Below are 24,448 nucleotides of genomic sequence, written 5' to 3'. Positions count from 1 at the left end.
CCTTATCACGAAAGTGATTACCTGTATCCAGCCATTGCATGCATACATAATAAATGACTCTTACCTGAACGTATTTCTCCAGAATCACTTATACACACTATTTAGACTGCATATATATATATAGATACATATTCTCCCACAAATATATGAATACATAGGGCATGTGCAAAGATTGAAGACCTTTGTTCTAAAAATACTGTTGTTTAGCAGAGTACAGAGGTCACGTTCCTAAAGACTGTCCTGTTCCCGCATGCTGGCAGACACACCAAATAACATCACAGATTATTTACCAATACACCTCAAAGAGCTGCAGCAAGATAGGGAGACTAAATTGATCTTTTTCCAACAATAAAGTTCTCCATAGTCTGAATGCCCCCCAAATAATTGCAGATTCTTCTCTAACGTCCTTCCACAGTGTCCTACAGCTCCATTCACAGAGCACCATATTGACAAAGCAATCACACCTGAGGGGAGCATTTATTTAAACTCTGAAATCTTCAAAACCAACACGTACTCTGGAAATTTGATTTTCTCCATAACTCTACTGTAAGTAGATTGATAGAACTAACCAGATGGACTTTCAAATATCCAACACACAAAAAACCAGCCCAGTGGACACGTCATGTAGATAAAATCCCTCACAGTGGTATTTTCAAGCAGTGAATAAGATATAAATTCTCAAATAGAGGCCTGAAGATGTCATATGTGAATAATCTATGAAGGACTGACTCAGTCCTCTTGACAATAACAGATTCAAAGGCAGAATTATCCTCAAATTCACACAGGAGATTTTCAGGAAAGGGTTCAGGAGTAAAGATTGGGAACACTTGCATTCTTCTTTCCTCTTCTGAATCTATTATAGATGAATGTCAGCCTTCAGCAAATCAATCATAGTACCATTCAAGGGTTTTAGATTGATATACGAACACCTGAAAGTTATTTTCAAAGGGCAATGTGGAGTCAAGCTCTGCAGGTCCTACCATGGAAAATAAAGGCAAGAATTGAATGCCTGTGCCACAAGGGAGAATATTTATGCCTGCTGATTCTTCATCTTTCTTTTGGCACAGGTTGAAATAGACAAAAGAATATAAAAGTTTCTATTATTTCTATTAGTTCATATGAAAGTGTCTTCATTGTTATCTATAGATCATTAAAAATGCCAAGTTCATGGTCATTAGTTTTATAAACAATCTCATTTAAGTTATTTATCATGAGCACTGGGGAATATCAGAAATGTCTTAATGTTGAAAGTGACTTTGGATTTGGTGTGCCCGCATCTCAACTGAATGGAAACACCATGAATTATATTTTAAATATTCTGCAATATTACTCTAAAAATGATCTGGCAGCCCATACTCCATCTGTACGCTGCATAACCTACAGCAGAACGTGATAACACAAGACAAAGTCACATAATGATCTTATGTACAAACACCAGTTTACAATCATCCCCCACACGTGCTCCAGCTCACCATCCCCACGACATAAGAGGAGATATTAAGAATAATTACAGATTTTTTTTCAGCTTTGCAGTTTGGAAGGCTTATAATAAAATCCCACAGCACTGCAGAGGAGAAACTGTCTGCCTGAAAACCTATCAGGTCAAAGAGATGAGAGGTCAACGTATTCCTGCATAGCGAAAGATTTCAAGATCAGAGGTTTTATAAGAAGGCGTGAGGAAAATCTATTTCGGACCACGTTCAGGTACCTTCTCAGAACTATCTCAGGTAGGGTGGGATACAAAAGGTGAATACACAAAAGAGAAGGGGTGTAGGAGAGCGTGGTCATGTCTATGAGGGAGGTCAAGAGAAAAGGCACCCTATCAGCATGTGGGATCCCCTCAGCAACCACCACAAAAGCTCGCTGCTACACAAGCAAGTTTCTCAGCCTCAGCTTGTGTTTTCACTGGTGCTTTTGAACAGAGAATGGCATCAGACTAAGAGAGGCTCTAAGTCCCAGAAGTTTATATCAGAATTCTAAAGCATTTTGAAAATCAGTTTTTTAAATATTTAATAGAGGCAAAAGGAAAACCTTATACTGGTGAACAATGAATAAAACACACACATGCAAAAGGTAAAAAAACTAACCAGGAAACAACAAAGAGGATACATTGAATCTCAGCTTGAATCCTAATAAAAACAGGAAGGGGTAAGAAACACCTCATTCATGTGCGTTAAGAGTAGTTCACAGTATAGTATTCTTCTAATTTGCTGGGTGCTGTTGAGACTTCTGAGAGAGCGCTACCTGCTTTGGCATATGGTATTTCAAGAGAATTTAGACATATTGAAGAGCATGGAGAACAGACCGAAAGGAAAGAGAAGAGGTTGGGAAAATCCTAATGTTAAAAACACTGGATTTGCTGCGGCTAGATTAAAAAAAAAAAAGTCTATATGGTTATACAGAGAAAGGTTTTCACACATTCTGTCCTAGTTAATAAAAAGATAAATTTTTCCCCAAGACCACTGCCCCCGGTGCATTTCAGTTTTCATACACACATCTGTAAGTCAATGAAATTGGCTCGTTATGGGAAGTAATCTTATCACTTAGATGTAGCATGTAAATACCGTGCTTTCTGCTAATAAGCGTGGAACAGGCTACAATGCAATTAAAGAAACTAGAGTGAAAATTTACAAAAATCTCTACCAAATCTTTTATAACAGATGCATTAGCTGAAAAAAAAGCATTATTCACTGAATGCAGTTAAAGTATAGTAAATTGACTTTGAGAAAAATCACAAGACTTTTCAATAAAAAGACAAAATAGCAACACTTTTAAGACAGCAGGTGGTAAAACGAGATACAGGAATGTTCCCCCATATAAAGAAATAAAACAAAACAGAGCTGTGTGATTTTACTGCTCTTTTTCAGCAGAAAAAACATCCCTAAAGGACTCAGAAAATAGGCTCCTAAATTCGCTCATATGGAGTACCAGAGATTGAAAGGGAAACTTTAAAATGCATTACTCGTGAAAACTAGAAAAGGGATGGTGCTGAGTTTTAAAAAGGAGATTTTTTTTTTTACTTGAGAGTATCAAAGCGGTTTGGGGGAAAGCTGTGACATAGGGTGGAACACTATTTGATAATAGGATATTTCCTTAAATTAACTCATTTACATATGAGTAATTTGCTCCTGAGTACTTAGTGGGACATCCTTCAAAAGCACTACGAAACTGTCAGTGGGGTGTAGAAATCCAAATGACTTTCACAAGAAGACACGATGACTTTTGAAAATACCACCCTGTAGGAAAAATTTCAAAAGTCTTGTGAAAACTGGAGGTAAAAGTCTGAAGAGCCTACAAGGATGTACTGGCTGCTAGATACCTCTGCAGTATCCACTATTTTTATCGTAAGTGATTCTAATTCATGATCTCGGCCAAGGAGACTGGCACGATGAATGACCATTGGCGCTTCTGCCACCAACAGATAAGGTAATGCTGGCTGAGAAGGGAAGATTGTTTGTGCTGCTGCTGCCTTTCACCACATATAGATTTGCCTAGGCAGAAGACAGCAACAAAGTACAGATCTCTAAGTCATGTTTCCACAGTCTGGAGTTGGGTGCCCCCTCTCAGCATTTCATCATTAGGAATGGGACCCAGCTCAGGGACAGCCAGAAATATTTTCTGCATGGTCTTTGTTCTATTCCACAAGTGTCCGCGCAACTCCCTGCATCTAAATCCGCTGGTGGAAATTGTGCTTGCCGAGGTCACATGAAACTAGAATTCATTTTATAGTCATGGAACGGTTTGGGTTGGAAGGGACCTTAAAGCTCATCCAGTTCCAACCCCCAGCCATGGGCAGGGACACCTCCCACTGGATCAGAGTATTCAAACCTCTGTCCAACCTGGTCTTGAACACCTCCAGGAATGGAAGTGATTGATTTTTCTGAACTCAATCACTACTTCACTCCACAGCCAGCCCAGGCACAAGAGCTGGATTATAACATGAAGATGTGAGGAGTGTGGCTAGATCCAGAATCCGAACAAATGCATCCGCAAGCATTAAAGATAGTTTGGGCATTTGTAAAACAGTTACAAAAGACCTTGTCTGTCATGGAAGAGAAGGCAAAAGACAGAGGCCTGGAGGCTTCCCCACCTTTGCATGGAGATGCTGAGTTCACAGCCTCACAGCGCACGGCTGCACGTACCGCTGTACTCCAGTGCGGCAAAGGCATCTGAAGCGATGCTGAAAGGGTAATAACCCCATGCAACGTTATCAGTAATCCTTCCCAGAGGTTAACAGCGGGAGGCAAGTAGGTTGAGGCATTTATAAAAGGAGATTGTAAAAGGCAGAATCAACAGCAGAGTTTGGCCTTTTAGTCAGCATTCGCTTTCAGCAGCTACATTATCAGAGGAGAATGGAAGAGGCGTGAGTGAAGCCTGGGGAGGAAGGAGAGGGGAGACCTGTGAAAAGAGAGGACAGAACACCTACCTGACGGGTGCTCCCCGGGACTGAGCAGGCTTCAGCATAACGGTGATGGTAGTATCAGTCTCATTAAGGGGGGAGTCCGTGTCGTATTCTGGCATTGATGGTGCTACAGCAGAACAAAAAGCAACATGTGAGTTAGACACCAGCTACTGCCTTCTGTAGCGATGGCAGTGCACTATGAACATTTTTTGGAGATCTTTAATGTTTGTCAAATGAAATACTAAAATACTTAATGTTACGATCAAAATTGTCAAAACTGCTTAAATATTTGTCCATTCTTTTTCTATTAAAATTAATTCGGAATCGGACACCCAAATCTTCAAGTTGGCTACGAAAACCTTGTCTGGAATTTTTAAGAGTTAGTAATCTTAAGTAAGGATGGGATCATTCCTTAGATTTTAAAAGTGAAGAAAGAAAACTGCATGGACATTATAAAAGACCACTTAAGATAAGTGAATCAGCGGCAGAGCTAAGAATAACACCCAGGAAGATTGGCTCTTATTCCGTGTTCTGGTCATTGGATTAGACCTCCCACATCTTAGATTTTGTAATACATAGACTTAAGCTGTGTCTCCTTGATCAGCTGGAGGGTGTGTTATGAAGCACAGAAGAGAAGGAGAGAGGAGTGCAAATGAGTCAGTTTATTCTAACTCTCAAACCCACGACATTTTACCCCAGTGATTTAGTGATGAATCAACAGGCAAAAGCACAGCTCTCGCTGCTCTGCTCCAGCAGTATCCAGCCATGGTATCCCCATCACTTCGCTGATGTGCTCCCCCAAAGCAACGTAGGAAAGTACTGATTATTCACTCTTAGGCAACATATAGTTTCTAAGTCAGCTTTGTTATCTTCTATTATGATCATTTCATGAAAGTAGGATAGCTTTCCTTAGGAAACATTTTATTTATTACGTTACTTATTCCTTTCCCAGTAGCAGACGTTTGCTGGGGACAATTCTCTTCACTCTCAACTCTTCTGTGGAAGAGTTAGAGAGAACATAGCAACATTACTCCAAAGATGTATATTTTGGTAAAATGTCTTTAAAGTATAAAACAAACAGAGTAATTCACACAAATAGTTCATCCCTATCTTGCAAGGGCAAACTGCATTGTGGGGGATCCCATGTTTAATCCTCTCACAGTGATTTCCACTGTAATCCTGTTTACAATCAGGATTTTTATCTAAATGCCTGAAAACTGTCAAGAAAGGTGGTTGCTATTATCAGGTCAGCTCCAGACTTCCCTGTCAATATGCCAGCAACGAGGTCAGAATGAGTGCCAGCACCTAAATGAGGATTTCTCTGATAAAGGTGCTGCGTAGCCAGGGGAAGCAGTGCGAGTCTTTTAAAGAAGATGCATGTCACCAGTGGTCTTCTCCACCAGAGATCACTGAGGTTGCTGGAGATGCTACAGCCAGAATAGCACCTGCACAGTGCTGTAGCACAACACGGTACTACAAAAAGGTTGCAAGACCACTTCAGACACCAGAAAAAGGCTGAGCTCTGCATTTGCAGCCTACATCCTCTTGCTTTGAAGCGGTTTCTTCTAGCCTAGCTGCAGTGCTGCACTGGTGTCACTAAATTAATTGGTTTTTATATGTTCACTACCTTAAACATCTCTTCCCAGCTGTGCGTGAGACCTGTTTAGTTATCTTCTGTATCAAACACTGCACATGCCTCAGAGAATTTACAATATTACTTTCAGACATGATGTAGTTAAGAAGTAAATGGCAGATATTGAGTATAATTTAGCAATCAGAGTCTGTATTACTCACAAGACACCAAAATAAGATCGTTTTCTTGAACACTCAATACAGAACAGTTGTGGGGTACCTCAATGAAGCTAAAACTGGCAATGATCTCTCTAAAACAGCACTGCTCAACAATTTAACGCCTGTTTTGCAAGATCCCTGTCTTACCCAAAGAGAAATGCACAGGAATTCAGCCATTTACTTGTGGTTAATAAACAAATATGTCCACCCATATAAACATACAAACTCGCATGTTCCTACAGCATAAATGTCTTTTCATTTAAAAATACATATAGTCTTACACGGATGACAAAAATCCTTCCTCTCCCTACTGACCTTGAGACTGCCTCTTAAAGCAAGTTTAAGAGTAATTTCCATATTACTTATACAGGACTGACCATGCGATGAGATAATCTAATGTCAGAGACTACCCTAATGCCTGCATGGAATCTGTGCCCACCTATTGCGTATCACATAATTAGAAGATGCAAAAAAAAGAAGGCAAATCAAGCTCAGTATGCACACATCTAATAATCATGCAAGCTTCTAACATGATCTGAACACTCACTGAATAATAAAATGCAAAGAAAATGTATCAGAGGGGAAAAGCACTGCCGTTACTGCACTATTTCTCCGGTCACAGGTGGACTGAGTGCATATCGTGCCTTCCTTTCCCAGCTGGGCTACATAAACCCTAACAGCCCATGGAGCTGTGATGACAGTTAGTGGCTTTACTTTGAGTGGTTGAGACATGGGCTTTTGCATTAAATGTTGAAGGTTCAAATCCTGCGGATGGTTAGTGGAGGGCATGGGTAGATTTTACTTCCTTAAAATTTAAGTTGTCAGTTACTGCTAACAACTTATTTTTATTATCCGATGCAGTTTTGTCCTCTCTTTTTGATGGCACCCATATCCGAAATATTTATTTTGGCTTCACTGAAAAAAAAGTCACGGAACTTAAAAAAATAAACTCAGTAGTTTTAAACTCAGAGAACCTGTTTTAGTGTTATTGATTAAATGTTAAAAATAAAGTCTGTGTATGTCTGCCCATCACTTTATCCACCTTTTTTTCCTAGATACACACGTGCTTCCCTTTGCAATGCCTCCTGATTTTAGTGCCTTTCATATACTCATCCACCCAATTCAAGCCCTTCCTCTGCCCTTACTCAGAAAGAAAACATTAAAAACCGCTTTCCTCCTCTATTTTTAGTCTCCTTGCACTATTAATTCGATTACTTCATTATATCCATTTTGGTGCATTCAGAAAATGAAAGCCACATTACTGAAGGAACTTCCCCAGCCACACAGATAACACTAACAATTAATATAGACATAGTTCATTTGTAGAACCAATGAAGGTTCTCATTTAAAATACTCTGAAAAGATATTAATGGATATTTAAGATATCCACAAATTAACCACTTCATTTGTAACCCAAACACACACAGATATTGAATTGTGGCTGCTTTAAAAATCTATTCTGTGAAACTATTACAGGAAACTAAGCTGAATTCCTTTCTATTGTTTTATGCATCAGCTGCGGGACTAAAGAGCAAAGCCCTAGAAAGTTCTTTTTTCTTCTTCTCCAAAGCAGTACCTGAAATCTTAGTTGCAATCCGTGTTGTGATGGGTGGCCCAAAGCCCTTGACTGTGCTGGCTTTGATGGTGAATGAATACGTAGTCCCTGGGTATAATCCTACAAAGAGGTGATGTGTTTCATTCCTTAGCTTGAAGACTTTCCCTCTTTGGCTGGACAGATCCAGACTGGGATCCAGAGACCCAACGGCCTTGTATGTAATCTGCAAATGAAGAACAAGGAAAGTAAGGTGATAAGGGGCCTTCTGCACCTGGCCTTTCTCTGCTCCCCTATTTTGCCATCTTTTGAGACCAGACATAGAAAATACAAGAACAGAGATTATTTTAATATCTCTAGTGAGTAGTTCTGTATTTGGACGCTGTCAAACAAACACGACAATTTCTCCAAGGCTTTACTTGGGGAAAAACTAATTTCTTCTCTCCAATAAACCTCAGCATGTACTGATTTACAACAAAAGATGCAAAGAATTGCTTTTTGTTCCAAACCTTCAGAACTTTCTGCAGCCAAACTAGAGTGCACAGCAAGACTGGCAGAATTTTCATGAGAATTTCCCGTACAATTTTAAACAGCATTCAAAAAATTTGGTGCAAACATAGACACGTTGCCCATCAATCCTGTTTGGTTTTTCCCAGCAAATCATCTCAAAAGGCCACTGAAAACAACGGGAGACTTATTATTATAGAATCATGGTATAGTTTGGGTTCAAAGGGATCTTAAAGCCCATCCAGTTCCAAACCCTCTGCCATGGGCAGGGACATCCCACTGGCTCAGGCTGCCCAAGGCCCATCCAACCTGGCCTGGAACACCTCCAGGGATGGGGCAGCCACAGCTTCCCTGGGCAACCTGGGCCAGTTGACTACAAAGGTTTGGGAAGTCTAAAGAATAAGCTGAAATGAAATGGTATGCTTAAATGAAATAAATATCACCAAATCTTGAAACAAAAGCCCTTCTTTTCTCTGAGATTGTAAGCCACCTTCTGATATCTTTTCGCTCCCCCTGTTTTTAGCCTCAGTTTGCAGGTTTCCATGCGCTACCATGCCTGGCTTTCGCCTGAGACTACATCAGCAGGGTAACAGACCTGCAGAGTTGTTCATGCATACGCCCGCCGCCAATGCTAACACACCTCTAGAGGAAGCCAAGCTGAAAACACACCTTTGAAATTCTGCTCAAGCTCCATTATGCTTACCCATGGCAACCCCGTTGATATACAGACACTTGCAAGTACAACTCATGACTTATTTACCAGCCAATTCCTTCCCTGCGTTCCAAATTCAATCCAAAGGCAGCTCAATTTCAACCGAGCTGTCAATATAATATAACGTGCTCCACTGCTCTCCTAACCTCTCCTGATATTATGGGATCCTTGCTTATTTGTAATGAAACACTATGAATAAATCAATGTATGGTAATACACAAAGTCTTCCATTTTTTATGAAGGACTCCACAAGAACCTAATTCCCAGCTTTGCTGAAAGAGCCTTTGAAAATTTTTAAGTCGCTTGCTTTGTGTCAGGAGGAAAATGTTGCATTTTGAGGAAAAAATAAATATACAGTGTGTAAAGGACAGGGCTTTAATAATAACAGGATAAATAAGAGACAGAGGCTGACGCTACTGACACCAGAAAAGAAAGTGAGTATATGAATCCTATTATTTGGACAGAGAATCGTAGAAATGTTTGTTTGGAAAAGACCTTTGCTATCATTAAACCCGACCGTACCTGTCCACTACTATATCATATTTCTGAGCACTCTGTCTACGCTCTTTTAAACATCTCCAGGGATAGTGACTCAACCGTTTCCCTGGGCAGCCAGTTCCAGTGCCTGAGAACCCTTTCAGTGCAGAATTTTTTCTTGATACCTAATCTGAACCACAACTTGAGGCCATTCCCTCTTGTCCTGTCCCTGGATACTCTGGGCAGAAGAGCCCAGCACCCACCTCCCCACAACCTCCTTTCTAGGAGCTGCAGAGAGCGATGAGGTCTCCCCTCTGCCTCTTCTCCAGGCTAAATTGTCCCAGTTCCCTCAGCTGCTCCCATAACTCCTGTGCTCCAGCCCTTTCCCCAGCTCTGTTCTCCTTTCTCCAGACACGTTCCAGCCCCTCAATGTCCTTCTTGTAGTGAGAGGCCAAAAGCAGAACTCTTAAGGGGATTATAATTGAACAGCTTGCAAGCAATTTCAGTGAAAATCTACTGATTTTTCCAGGAATTACAATTTGGTTTGAAATTTTTATTACCCCCCAGAAATCTGAGAGAGATTTTAGCACAATGGTCATTAAAACAAAGGAATGAAGTGCTTGGAGGAGAAATCTTTACCACTCTCTCCACTTTCTTAGGTGAGGTGAGGACTGTGCAGTGCAGCATGGCATGGGGTAATATTTTGACAGTTCTTATTGCATCAAGGTACTTCGAGGCAATGGAAAAAGACCATCAGAGAGTGAGGATCAAAGACTTTAAATTAAGAGACGTGACCGAAGCCAATGCCACAGCCAACTCCAGAAAAAAAAAGCGGATAGATTCTGTTAGGAAGGAACTGATGCAATCTCTGTGCTCTATTTGCAAATCAAGTGCTAGAGAAATAGCAATTCCATAAAATTTCAAAAGACAAGGAGCAAACTAGGTGTTTGGAAGAAAGAAAGGGTACTTCTTCCTGCTGGGCCACTGAAAACCACGTTCAGAGGGTGCCAGGTAGTATTCTATATAAGTCAGTGATATCTATTTTCAAGAACATTATATAGAAAGCTATAAATATAAGTGGAAGATGCACTTGTCCTTGATCTGCATATAAATGAAAGCACTCAGCTACCTTCACCAGTTCTAAAACGACTTATTTTTCTTCATTAAAAAACTATCCCCTTAGGGCAAATAGCACTAGAAAATCTTTCAAGAGAAAAAAAAAAAAACAAAAAAAACAAACCAAACAAGGAAAGTCACTGGTTCGGAAAAAAAAATAAAGTCTCTTACTTTTTCTTTTGACTATACCAGATGATGTGAGTACAAAGGACTTTAAACCACTTGAGTTCAACTCTTGAGAAGTGGGGAAGGAGAAAACTATACATAAGAGATTATATCCCCAATTTTAGCTTGAAGTTTGAGTCAGTTTTCAGAAAGATTGCTCACTCAAATCAGAATTCACTATTCCCCAAAACACTTTACAGGGTATGTATTCTGCCGTAAAGAAAGATTTGTGGCATAGCTAAATTGTGAGATGATTCTTATGGCAGGGCCATCTCTATTCCAATAGATATGAACCGGATTAAACCAGGTGATGTGCAGATATTCAGAAAAAGAAAACCTTGTCCCCAAAGACTACATTTAACTTTAATACTATAGACGGCATTGATGCAACACAGAAAATAGGAAAGCAATAGTACAAAACTACATGTCATCCAGTTCTTTCAGTTCATAAGGTGAAATATTTAAGGGACTGCTAAGCATAATGCTGTCCGTAAACACAGCTAGTCTCCACCTTAGTGCTCTCATCAGTTAGTCTCAAACTCTTCTCTGCTTTCCACAAGAAGAGATCCGACTGACTGAAGTGGTGAGGAAAGTATCTACAGACAGTGCCTGGTGAGCCAGACCTTGCGTGCTGCCCGCCCACCTCTGCTGATGATGTCAGTCATGTCTACAATAAATTGATGTTTCCCGAGCCTCTGTTTTCCCATTTATGGAATGAAAGCTATTACAGTGGTCTACACACTTTCATGACTGAGAGATTCAACGGATTGCTGTAATTTGTTGATGCTTAAGCAGCAAAATCACAGGGGAAAGATAAAGTAGCCCCAAAATCATAGAATCGTTAGGGTTGGAAGGGACCTTAAAGATCATCTAGTTTCAAGCTCCCCTGCCATGGGCAGGGACACCTCACTAAAGCAGGCTGCCCAAGGGCCATCCAACCTGGCCTGGAACACCTCCACAGCTTCCCTGGGCAACCTGTTCCAGTGCCTCACCACTCTCATGGTGAAGAAATTCTTCCTAATGTCCAGTCTAAATCTGCCCCTCTCCAGTTTATACCCATTGCCCCAGTCCTATCCCCAGAAGCCTTTGTGAACAGCCCCTCCCCAGCTTTCCTGTAGCCCCTTCAGGTACTGGAAGGTCGCTATAAGGTCTCCTCGGAGCCTTCTCTTCTCCAGACTGAACAACCCCAACTCTCTCAGCCTGTCCTCATAGGGAAGGTGCTCCAGTCCTCCGATCATCTTTGTAGCCTCTTCTGGACTCATTCCAACAGCTCCATCTCCTTCTTAGGCTGAGGTTTCCAGAACTCAACACAGTATTCCAGATGAGGTGTCAGAGCACTCCAGTTGAAAAAGTAGATAAATTCTTTTCCAGTTCAGAATAAATAAATAAATAAATAATCATTTTTCCCTTCCAAATAAGACAGCTGCTGTTTCTTAGATATAAGTGCTACTCCAAGTGTGGACTTGTCATCCCAGAGCTCTGTCTCAGCCCTCTATAGGTCTCCCAGAATGGCTAAAGCAGCTGCAAATGCAGCTTCAGCCGCTCTTCCCAGCAGAGTCTCCCGGAGCGCTGGCTGCTCCCTGCTGACCTGGCACACATCCATACTGCTCAAGCCTCAGGCTCCCCCTCCAGCTTAGCAACACTTCTGAGTCAGGATCATCTCCATTCACCGAAGTTGCTGGTATTCCCTGGAACACCCAAAATGTGCTACACCCTGTGCATTTGTGCCTGTTTGTGTCTGCGTCCGGGGATTTCTCCGACAGAAAGAAAAGGTGCTGTGATCTATAACTTACACCTCGGTTTTCAAGTATATGCATCAATTATAACCAGGTGAAATAAAGACACTAAGAATCTGCCACTCATCTCCTTAATTGATTTAAACTAAAAGCTCTCAAGCAAGAGAAATTTCAGGGAATCAGACACTGATTATTTTTTTCAGGAAAAAACTAGGAAATTTACAACTCGTGAGTCACTTACAAATGCACAGAAAGATGTCTGGAGAAGAGATGCAGAATGAGGAGGCTGCTGAAAAATACATCTGCTCTTCTAGTTGCTACACTGAGCATTTATCTTCATTTCTTTTTCCAAGTTCCAAACCATTACATTTAAAGAAAAAACAAGAGATTCTAATCTAGAAAATAAGTTGATTCAATCACTAGAAAGCAGCTGTCCTAATTTTTTTTTTAAAAATACTCTATTTTAAAGACAAGTTGATTCATATCTAACTTTTTTATCCTGTAAAAAAATAATTAATTCAAATCTACAAAAATCTGGACAGAATAGAAACAAGAAAATACTCAAAAATATTTTTAAGTTTTTCAATTTGATTGAAAATAGTGAAAATATTGGGTTTTATTCTGATGCAGAATAAATGCAAATACAAAGATGAGGAAATTTCTCACAAGACTAAAATTCTATGTTTTTTAACCAGGTCCCTGGTTATCTGGTGCACAGCAGGCAGCTGTCACAAGCTGAAAGTTGTCCGTCTTCTGCAAGCTGGAGTGGCTGTCCTGAGCTTGCATATGTAACACAGAGGTTATATACCAGCTCCAGGGGAAACTGGTGGTCCTGGAATCATGGAATAGTTTGGGTTGGAAGAGACCTTAAAGATTATCCAGTTCCAAGCCTCTGCCATGGGCAGGGACATCCCACTGGCTCAGGCTGCCCAAGGCCCATCCAACCTGGCCTGGAACACCTCCAGGGATGGGGCAGCCACAACTTCACTGGACAACCTGTTCCAGGGTCTCACCACCCTCATATTGAAGAAATTCCACCTCATGTCCGGTCTAAATCTGCCCCTCTTCAGTTTATACCCATTGTCCCTTGTCCTGTCACCACAAGCCTTTGTCAACAGCCCCTCTCCAGCCTTCCTGGAGCCCCTTCAGGTACTGAAAGCTGCTCTAAGGTCTCCCTGAAGCCCTCTCTTCCCCAGGCTGAACAACCCCAACTCTCTCAGCCTGTCCTCGGATGGGAGGTGCTCCAGCCCTCTGATCCTGAGAAGAAGTTTTAGAGGCCAACACTGTTGTGGTCCTGATCACAGCACACACTGGTGCAGGCTAAAGTACCCCAAAACTAAGAAATGTACTTTAACCCTACATATTTCCTGGACTCTCCTTCCTTCGTTAATGAAATGGTTCTCAAACTGAACCGGCAACAGCAGTAAATTTGATGGAATCAGAAAGCCAAATAGCACAGGAACTCAGAAGTGTAAAGAATACCCACATCCCCTTCACAACACGAGGGGTAAAGTACGTCCCCCTGCGTTTACCCAGCTGGACAGGAATGATTTGCTCAGGAGGCACACAGATGATTTGGTTCCGTCATTAACTGTGCAAAATTTGGCTACATGAATTCAAATTCTTTGTAAAATGTAAAACAGGTCAACAGTACAAGTCCAGCTGCACTGGAAACTAAAAAAAAAAAAAGACTTTAGATATTTAACTTCTGAGTGTTTGATGATATTTAATTGCTGCGATAGACTATGGAGAAAAAAAACAGTTTACACCACTGCACTCTCAGTCCTCGTTTAACCAGAAGCACCCCGTCTTACTCCATCCCCCCATCTCTGATTTTTATCCATTTTAAAAGTTCTGAATATTCAAAGTCCTTGAAATCATGGAGCAAATACTATGTTAAGAACCATAAAGATGAAGATATAATATTGAGAGCATAAGCACAAATCTTCTCTCCTTCAGAGAGCCTAATTTAACACAATTTTCTAGGGAAATGTGATCACTTCGCTAACTGTCATCATCTGTAACTGTGAAACTTCTATTACAAGATGAGGACTTATAAAACTTTCATTGTCAAGGGAAAGACCATAGCAGAGGTATTAACTGAAGTAGGAAGCACAAGGCTATTTGTCACCGCATATCTTTCTTCAGACAAAAACATTTGATAAAAAATAATAAAACACCCCTACCCTTAACCCACCTGGATTTTCCAACACCCCACAAGTGTATGGGCAACTGTGTGTCCACACAAGCAAAAGGAGACTGTGATACTGGAATGTATTATTATACATAAAATAACATATAGATATATACAGAATATATTATGCTTCATCAGTCATATCTCGAATATGGTCTGCTCAGCCTGAGTATCATCCATGGACCAGTGCATAAAACTCTGTAAGAACTTCACGATCTGCTCAACGATTTGAATTAATATTCAGCGGTTCACCCTCCAGTTTAGCAGCTGACCTGTGTGCAGTGCCAGGTGCTTCCTGAATCTCTGCACCACACTCAGCAAATGCAGACAATAATACAAGTCTGGTGAATTTTAGTCCATCTTTGCACCGTGGAGGCAGAAGGGGGCTTTGTCCTGTGCTTTTTTTTTAATAAAAATGTCACTAATAATAAGGGTATTTGCAAACTGGAGGTTAAAAAAAAAAATCCCTGTAGAAAAAAAGGGTACATGTTGTTAAAAATGTGGTCATTAAACAGTGAAATGGACCATAAAGCCATGTGATAAATCACCCTTTGGGATCAAACATTCCTTTGGAAGAATGTGTTATAGCACCACCACGAAGTCTTAAGCCTAATACAAGAACAAATTGTGATAAAGATCTCACCACCTCCTTGTAGTGGTCCTTCCTGCCCTTCACTACTAAAATCCTTTGGGAACCCTGGACGGTTGTTCAGATTACCTTTAATCCTCTTAAGTAAATAAATTAACAAGAAAGAATATTCTGCTCAAATCATGGCTGATGTATCCGTTTAGCCTTCTGTACATTTGATACATTTGAGTAAGCTTTCAGACTGATGAGTAACTGAGTTGTCAGGACTTCATGCGTTCATAACCTTAAAACTGAGGGCAGCAACCTCTAATATCTCAGGACCGAGAGATTGCCAGTCAAGGAGAAAAAATATGTTCATATATTCCTTTCCCCAGCAACTGATCCCAGTATACACATCACTTTATCTTCTGTCTTTTGTTACATAGAATTAATCAACCATGGCAAGCAGAATTTTGCTCTCTACAACAATATTCACCATCAAACATGAGGACTTTAAGCTTCCTCTCTCATTTGAGCAATTGCAGTCTGTTTGAATGCAAATGGTAAGTACTGCTGTTAAATCAAACACTACTTTGTCAATACATTATGCAACCTTATATCTATTTTCCATTTTAGTGACAGCCTCCATAGCAGTTTGGGGAAAGCATCTGAAATCTATAAATCAATCACATTACCCCCCATGTTCTCATTGATGTTTTATGTCCCTGTCTTTATAAACCAGCCCATTCTGCTTTTCCATACTCCTCATGCAACATGCAATCCCTAGCTTCTGGGGATGCTTTGGAGCTGACAGGTAGCTGTAATATACATTTTTATATATTTATTTATTAATTCACCCCACACACGCACACACTTTTTTTAGTTAGTAATGCTCCAAGACTGAATCAATCTCTTGCTAGAGAAGCCAGAACTAGGAACATTGCCCAGGCACTATATGCATAGAATCACCAGGTTGGAAAGGACCCACTGGATCATCGAGTCCAACCATTCCTAACACTCCCTAAACCATGTCCCCAAGCACTTCATCCACCCGTTCCTTAAACACCTCCAGGGAAGGTGACTCGACCCCCTCCCTGGGCAGCTGTTCCAGTGCCCAATGACTCCTTCCCTGAAGAATTTTTTCCTGATATCCATTCTGACCCTCCCCTGACGGAGCTTGAGGCCATTCCCCCTTGTCCTGTCCTCTGTCACTTGGGAGAAGAGCCCAGCACCCTCCTCTCCACAACCTCCTTTCAGGTAGTTGTAGAGAGCAATAAGGTCTCCCCTCAGCCTCCTCTTCTCCAGGCTAAACAACCCCTCTCAGCCGCTCCTCGTCAGACTTGTTCTCCAGCCCCCTCACCAGCTTCGTTCCTCTTCTCTGGACACGCTCCAGAGCCTCAACATCCTTCTTGTGGTGAGGGGCCCAGAACTGAACACAGTACTCAAGGTGCGGTCTCACCAGTGCAGAGTACAGAGGGAGAATCACCTCCCTGGACCTGCTGGTCACACCGTTTCTGATACAAGCCAAGATGCCATTGGCCTTCTTGGCCACCTGGGCACACTGCTGGCTCATGTTCAGTCGGCTGTCAACCAGCACCCCCAGGTCCTTCTCTTCTGTGCAGCTCTCCAGCCATTCTTCCCCCAGTCTGTAGCGCTGCATAGGGTTGTTGTGCCCCAAGTGCAGGACCCGGCATTTGGTCTTGTTAAACCTCATCCCATTGGTCTCGGCCCAGCAGTCCAGCCTGTTCAGATCCCTTTGCAGAGCCTCCCTACCCTCCAGCAGATCCACACTTCCTCCCAGCTTAGTGTCATCTGCAAACCTGCTAAGGGTGCACTCAATGCCTTCATTCAGGTCATTGATAAAGACATTGAACAGAGCTGGACCCAGTACTGAGCCCTGAGGAACTCCACTTGTAACTGGCCTCCAGCTGGAGTTAACCCCATTTACCACCACTCTGACCCTGCCAAGGTCAAAAACTGGATCCGCAGGGACAACCCTGGCAAGCATCGCTCACTTTGCTGAGCCAGAAGAAAGTGAAGCTTTTCCTAACTTATTTCTGTTTTTTCAACTCATTCCTGTCCTGTAAGGCAAGATCTGGAATTAAGACTCTTCAGCCGTTGTTTCTTACTGTATCAGGCTACGCGCAGGGGCACAGAGAGGAAGGTTGCCTGCAGAAGGGGCGCTGGGAATAAGGATCCCTAGTGACTGACTGAGATCCTCCAGCACTGACCAGCAAGCGGGAGACAAGGAGGGCAGCCTGCCCGTCCAACCGGACCAGCCTCGTAGCTGGACTCTCATCCCTCACCAGCGATGGGATCACGTCTCCCTGCCCCACGGGAGTTGCCTGATGCCATTGCCTCCCAGAGCCCCACCTCAGCTGCGTGGTTCCAGCTGAGAGAAAAGGATGGTAGCAAAACCGCTAAAATAAGAAAATAAAACTGCTGGCATCCCAGAAAATGAAAAATGCACATCAATCACTGTTTTAATTCCTTTCTTTTTTAAGTGATTTGAAAAATCACTTAACGAGAGAGGCATTGCTACCTTCCAACTACTTTCCCTCTTGAATTAGAATCACTTCTATTTAACCAGAAGACAATCAGGCAGTCTCAGGGGTGTTTAAGCCTGACTTAGTGGTGTTTAAGTCCTACTTAGTGCAGCTTTAGAAAAACTCACTACTCAGCTGTCTGGAGCCCATTTGTACTCCAATACAAAGCAGAACATCTCTGCAACTGCCAGGCTGTGGTCCTGCCTGCCCAGCACCTGCAAGCTATAGGAAAGAGTACTTTCCCCCAGTGCTTTCCTGTGCCGCTCGCTTCAGTTTCATTACAGAGTCAGCACAGAACTTCACAAATGGGTGACAAAGAAGTTTATCACAAGCAAAGAGTATTTTTCCAGGTCTAGAAACCATTATGCAATTCATAAGAGTGCAGAGATAAGGAGTCAGGTATCAGTGGAGAACACTGGATACGTTTCACGGGCTTCAGCACTGCAGATGGAGGGGAGGGGAAACCTCCTGAAAGGTTTCAATGATTGAAAATACCTTGGGAAACAATAGGCTATTCAGTTTTTAATCTTGCTTTACATACTCCACTCCATGCTCTAATAAAGCCTACAAGAAAACCTCATTTCCCCCGTTTCCCAAAAATAAACACAAATAAACTGATGCATTAAAGTCTAACAGAAATATCCTTGAACTCAAAGTTATCCAAACATTTCCTTCATTTCCTGAGTCACTGCCTGAGGGAAGCAGTGTTCCCAAAGCCAGGTGTTAAGAAGCCATGTGCAATGTGAGTTAACCATCCAAATGACTTTTTATGGTGGAAGGAAAGCAGCTTTAGCTCATGGTGACTCCTGGAAACGTTTTCTTTGAATTCAGAGTGGCTGAAGGGTGTACAAGGTGAAGGTGCTTTACTGAGCATCTCGCTTTCAGGCGCCACTGACCTTCCAGAAATTTCGCAAGGCTTCTCCTCAGTTCATAGGACACATGGATTACTCTCACATAGTCAGCACCAAGTTTCTGAAACGAGTCCTTTTGAACCCGAGTGCCTGTCACCCGTAAGATACTTCACATCAAGAGCAGCTCCAGTTTTCAATGCAAAGAACAGAGAGGAGTAGCCATTCCAAATCACAGCTTTCCTTTCCTACCTTCTGGCTGGACCTGACAGCAAGAAGATTAGGAAGATGTTCTTAAAATCATATACATATTCCTTACACAGATCAGCCCAGCACCACCAGCAAACACCATCTGGCTTCTGCCTAGTCACTTCACATCAAGCTAAGCCATAAAGATTTAATTGCCCCCTCCTCTTCAGTGACATCTCTTAGGATCAAGGCTTAAGCCGAGCAACGAAAATCAGCGATGCTGAATTCAAACCTGACAATCCAACACCTTCTCTCAGTCTGGAATTTACTTAAGAATGAGAATTAGCTCTTTTCTTCCCCACAGTTTCTTGCTCAGGGTCACTTTTAGAACCACACGGTAAAATATTGCACTGACAACTACCAAATATTTTAAGAAGCTGATGCAATATGGGGAGTAAATTACAAAGTATCATCTCTGTCAGCTGAAACGGAACAACAAAGAGAAATTGTAGATTCATGAGACAGAGTCCAGATTTTTGTTTTACTGATTTTTCTGCTTTTCTACATTTAATCTTGGCAAAACTGCAGTTTCAGCAGACAATTAAAGATCTTTTCTCTTGCTTTCCAGAGGTGAAACATAATTGCTGTTTTGTATAATTTTAAGTAGCTTATTCCTCCTACTACAGAGATTCTGCTACAGGTTCTCAGCCACACGAAAACTGGCACAGTCTCCATTCCTGTTTACAACATCATTGTCTGATAACAGTTGCCACTTAAATTTCCAAGGCTGATATCAAGCAGAGTGCAAAACATAAACAACCAAAGCCCGGGATGTGGGCTACACATTTCATTTCAAGTTCAAAGCCGAGTGTCAGGGGTGGAGGACTCAGCTCTGGGTTTTTACATCAAAGCACAAAAATATTTTGTCTAGCTCACATCCACCTTCAACACAAGTCTCACTTTGGTGCGAAAGATAAGAAACGAAGAACAAAAGGAACCCCTTCTATTTCATATACATTTTCAGAGCTATTGGTTTTCTTGAAGGGAATAGGAGAGGGGCACAATCCCTCTTCAACATCCCTCTTGCTGTCGCATGCTCTGCTTCCTTACTGAGCACAAGATTATAGACAGTGCTCTCCCTTGTTGCTTAAGATGAACTCTGCCAATATGGGCAAATCAATCTGATACCTTTATGGCAATATAAGAAAATAAATCTTTCTGGATGTAGGCTAAGGAAAACAGGAATGTTTCCCAGTGGATGGTTTTCAGTGGGTTTCTCCACTCTCCTGACCGCAGGTTACAATGGAAAGTGAGATACAGGTGGTGGGCAACCCCTGTACCATTCTGGAGTGCTGGGGAGGACACTTGCTTCACCAGTTATAAAAAATAACAAGTAGCGAAAGCCTCACTTCATTTCATAGAATCATAGAACAGTTTGGGTTGGAAGGGACCTTAAAGATCATCCAGTTCCAACCCTTCTGCCATGGGCAGAGACACCTCCCACTGGCTCAGGCTGCCCAAGGCCCATCCAACACCTCCAGGGATGGGGCAGCCACAGCTTCCCTGTTCCAGTGTCTCACCACCCTCATAGTGAAGAAATTCCTCCTTATGTCCAGTATAATTCTGCCCCTCTCCAGTTTATCCCCATTGCCCCTCATCCTATCACTAGAAGCCTTTGTAAACAGCCCCTCCCCTGCTTTCTTTCATGGAACAAACCAACGCACGCATTTTTTCATCCCCTGACCGCAGCCGGTTATCACATAGGAGGCGAGAAGGGGACAAGGTGTCCAATCAGCTAATTCAAACAAGGTGCATATTCATAGCTTCAACAAAATAAATCAACCCTGAAGCAGACAGAGCACAACTAACACAGAAGCCAAAGCAGCATGGACTGGTTAAACCTCAGCTTAAATCCTACACCAGGCCACGCCAAAAACCTTACAAAGGTCTTGATACTCACAAGGAGCAGAAGTTGCAAGAAGCCTGGCTACACACCTGAATACACACCAGCAAAGTCAGTAAGAATTCTTTATCAAAAACACCGAGTGGAAGCATCTAAGCAAATGTTTTTAGCATCGCAAACCACTCAAACACACATTTGTTATAGCTCCTCTACTGCCAAGGGAATTTTAAGTGCATGTCTACAAGCTCATCTCAAAAGCAGAGGATAAGAGAGTTAAGGCCAGAACTGCATTCTTATCCTAAGATCAACCTACAAAAAATTAAAAATTCATCTTGAATGAAGGAACCACAGAGCACTAAGGATCAGAATCTCCTTGTAAATCAGTTCTGACACAACCCAGAACTCAAATGTTCAGCCTATCTTTCCTCTTTCACACCAGCATCCCTAAATTGAGCTTTATTTTTATATGTTGATTTTTTGGTGCTTCCCTTTTTTGCCTGGTATTTCCATTCTCAGATGTAGAGCAAAATAGAAAACATGGGCATCTCAAATACCAAATACCCATGAATAAAATGTGTAAGAGCGCTTTGCTAATCATCAAATAATTGTATTGCTTGTACCTCAACATACTCTTCATAAACTGTTATTTCCTGAGAAGAGTTTGATGTAGAATGCCAGAAAGGCAGAATACATTAAAATGAAAAGTATTTCCATTTTTTCGCATTGTGCGTTAAAAAAAATGAGTGCAACTACAGTTTTTACAGCTGTCTCTCAAGTTATGCCATCAAGTTGTCTCAACTTTGGCTTCTTCTCACTAGAAAGATTAAAAAGCAGCTGTACAGAGTAAGAGACGGCTGAAAATAGGCTGTGCAATTTCCAAGCTCATTTTTCCACTTGTTTAAATTACTACCTCCAAACTTCCTGTCCAGCATAATCCCTGAAAATACAGGCTGGCTGGTTGCAAAGACTTTCAACACTGCTTTAAGACAAATCTGGCCTTACGAAACAGAAAGGAAGACAACCCAGCTGACTTCCTAATGCATACATGTCCTAAATTACAGAGCAAGAAATTCGTCCTGAAGCCAATGTAAAAATCCTTGTTTTAGTGTTCTAAGTAATGGCAAATAAATCCACCTGAACTGCTTCAATGAGCAAAAAAAGGCCAAACCGTTCCTGCAAAATTCTAGCAGAAAAATGGTCAGCTTTGCAGCTAGATAACAGAGTGAAGAATTTTTCATATGCAAAATATTTGCCTGGAATTTAGCGGTTAAGATGCTGTCTTGCATATTAGTATTTATAGCAAGATAGAACATATTTTCCTGAGTAGCTCTGCAAAAGGAGACAAGGTTGAAGTTCTCATGAATATTGCCCAACTGTTCGTGTAGCTGTGATTTGAAGAGGGCAGTCGCTGGCCCAATCCTGATAAAACAGTGCCATGAAGTGAAAGGATGCAGACTCAGCTAACAGGTGTGGATTTGGGCAAACAGGAGAAGAGGGCAGGTTTTGGTCGTGTCAGCACCTCAGCGAGGTCACACTGGGTACGCACCCCACCCTCTACGCAACATCTTCTCCCCTGAAATGGGAAGAGGACCACAAACAGGGAACACCTGTGAGCCAAACAGCTGAGGATAAGCTGCCTTAGGAAGAACATTAAGAAGCCTTGCAGTTGCATGGATAGAAAGCGAGCTGGGATGGAGCTCTTTAGCAGGGAGTGTAGGGATAGGATGAGGGGGAACAGTTTTAAGCTGGAAGAGGGGAGATTGAGATTAAATATTAGGAATACATTTGTTACAGTGAAGATGGTAAGGCACTGGCCCAGGTTGCTCAGAGAAGTCCTGGCTGCCCCAACTCTGGAGGTGTTCCAGGCCAGGTTGGATGGAGCAACCGGATCCAGTGGGAGGTGTCCCTGCCCATGGCAGGGGGGTTGGAACGGGATGAGCTTTAATGGTCCCTTCCAACCCAAACCATTCTATGATTCTCTGAAATACCACCACGGCTGAGGCATCAGCCCTTACCAGGGTATGATGTTCCCCGTGTTTCCAAGTGCCTTTGCAATGTGTGGATGTGAGGCCCCACGAGAGCCCCAGCACGGCTGGCAAGCTGTGCCCCAGTGCCAGCTCTGTGGAGCAGAAAGGCAACACCCCACGGCAGCACAAACCCTGCTTCAGGGCACTGCAGGAGCTGAGCCTGTGGGGTAAACAGTCTACCACTCCGCCGTCCCAAAAGTATTTTCTGACAATCTTCCTACATCTCAACTGTATATAGATTGTATCATCTAAACCTTAAAGGATTTGTCCTACGTTTTCACTTGAAAAAGCCATTCAGTTCCCCTAAAGCCATGAATTCCTAATCATCATATAACATCCTCTCTCTTCCAACCCTTGCTGGAACATTCCTGCTCCCTTTCTCACTCAGGGGCATGCGACTTTACACTGTGATTTTGCTTTCCACCCTAATCAAAATATTTCATCAGAAGGAACGAATCTTGTGCCTGATATATCAGGGTCTTTAAAGAGACTTCACAGTGTTTACACCCGGAGGGCTTTCATTTGTGCACAGACTGTTTACGACTTTTGCTGAATAAAGTCACTGTTGCTGTTTTCCTCTTGAATAAATCCCGGGTCTGATTTTCTAATGTCCTGGGGAGAGTCCAAAGTCAGAAGAGAGCTGGAAATCCTCCATCACCTTGGAAAAACAGCATCTCTTGTTCCTCGGGACATAACTGCTTTACAGCAAATAACGGGGATATAGTTATTGTAGATTCTTTAGGTATTAGATGAATAAAATCCTATTACTATTGCAGAAGAGGTCGTCTCCAATCAGGTTTGCTACAGCAAGTTTTCTGGTTTATTCACCTGAACTACATTTTCACAAAAGCCAGAGACTGTGAAATGCATGATGTGTAAAGCAAGTTGCACATTCCTACCAAAAAAAATTTCAGCTTTTTTTAAGTGACTTCCCACACAAAGGTGTCTCTGAGCTACCCATTAGCTGAAAGTGAGCTATGTCTCACTAAACAACTAAATACCCCTTGTAAGGTGGTGAAAACATGAAGTAGCCTAAGTGCAGAAAATGTGTTCAAAAGGCTGAAGATGAAGGAACATCTCTCCCAGCTCCACACAGGGCTGCAGTATCAGCGGGGGCATCTCACTCACCCTGTGCAAAGGGCGCTGGAAAGAAATGGCCAAGCAGGGTTGTTCAGAGGACAGGACACAAAAAAGTGCTCACCAACCTCTTGCCCACTGGAAAACCAACCATCGAAAAATCACGCCACAATCCATCTCTTCCGATAACATCCAATTTGTAGCTGCTTCCTCAGGGCAGAAATGCTTCTGTTCCCTGTGACTCTCCATCCCCAACAGAGAGTCAATAGGAAAAACATCACGTGATGCCCATGTACTTCTCCTTCCCATCACAGATGTTACCCTGGCTCTCCTGAGTGCTGTTATCTCATTCACCATGAGTTTCTGAACCAGGGTCCAGGGTTTATTTCGAAGCTTGGTGTAGCCTCTCTTCATCACTGTAGAAGGTGGACTACTCCAGTAAGAAACTTGAGCAGAGCAAACAGAAAAGCAGTTTACTTTCTGACACTGAAATCCTGTGTTCTTCAAGTACAACTGACTGGTCAAAAGAGAGGGAGAGAGAGGGAAACGTGTCCAAGTTTGAGAACTGCAGCAGTGTAGGCTGCATACAGAGCACTCAGAGCAGAGGCTGATTTGTTTTGTTCACACAATGACAAACT

At 42.2% G+C, this 24,448-nt stretch overlaps 1 protein-coding gene across 10 annotated transcripts in view; it reads right to left on the bottom strand.

The window, feature by feature from the left end:
* PTPRT (protein tyrosine phosphatase receptor type T) overlaps positions 1 to 24,448 on the bottom strand; it is a 452,370-nt gene that overhangs the window by 111,128 nt on the left and 316,794 nt on the right. For all 10 annotated transcript variants that reach the window (XM_054081441.1, XM_054081448.1, XM_054081450.1 and 7 more), the window contains exons 10-11: positions 7,770 to 7,971; positions 4,427 to 4,529 (exon numbers count right to left, since the gene is read on the bottom strand). In XM_054081441.1, coding sequence (XP_053937416.1) covers positions 4,427 to 4,529; positions 7,770 to 7,971 — 305 coding nt within the window. The remainder of the gene's footprint in view (positions 1 to 4,426; positions 4,530 to 7,769; positions 7,972 to 24,448) is intronic.

This window comes from Cuculus canorus, chromosome 16, assembly GCF_017976375.1.
Source record: "Cuculus canorus isolate bCucCan1 chromosome 16, bCucCan1.pri, whole genome shotgun sequence".
Lineage (NCBI taxonomy): Eukaryota > Metazoa > Chordata > Aves > Cuculiformes > Cuculidae > Cuculus > Cuculus canorus.
This window is presented reverse-complemented; position numbering and strand designations above follow the sequence as displayed.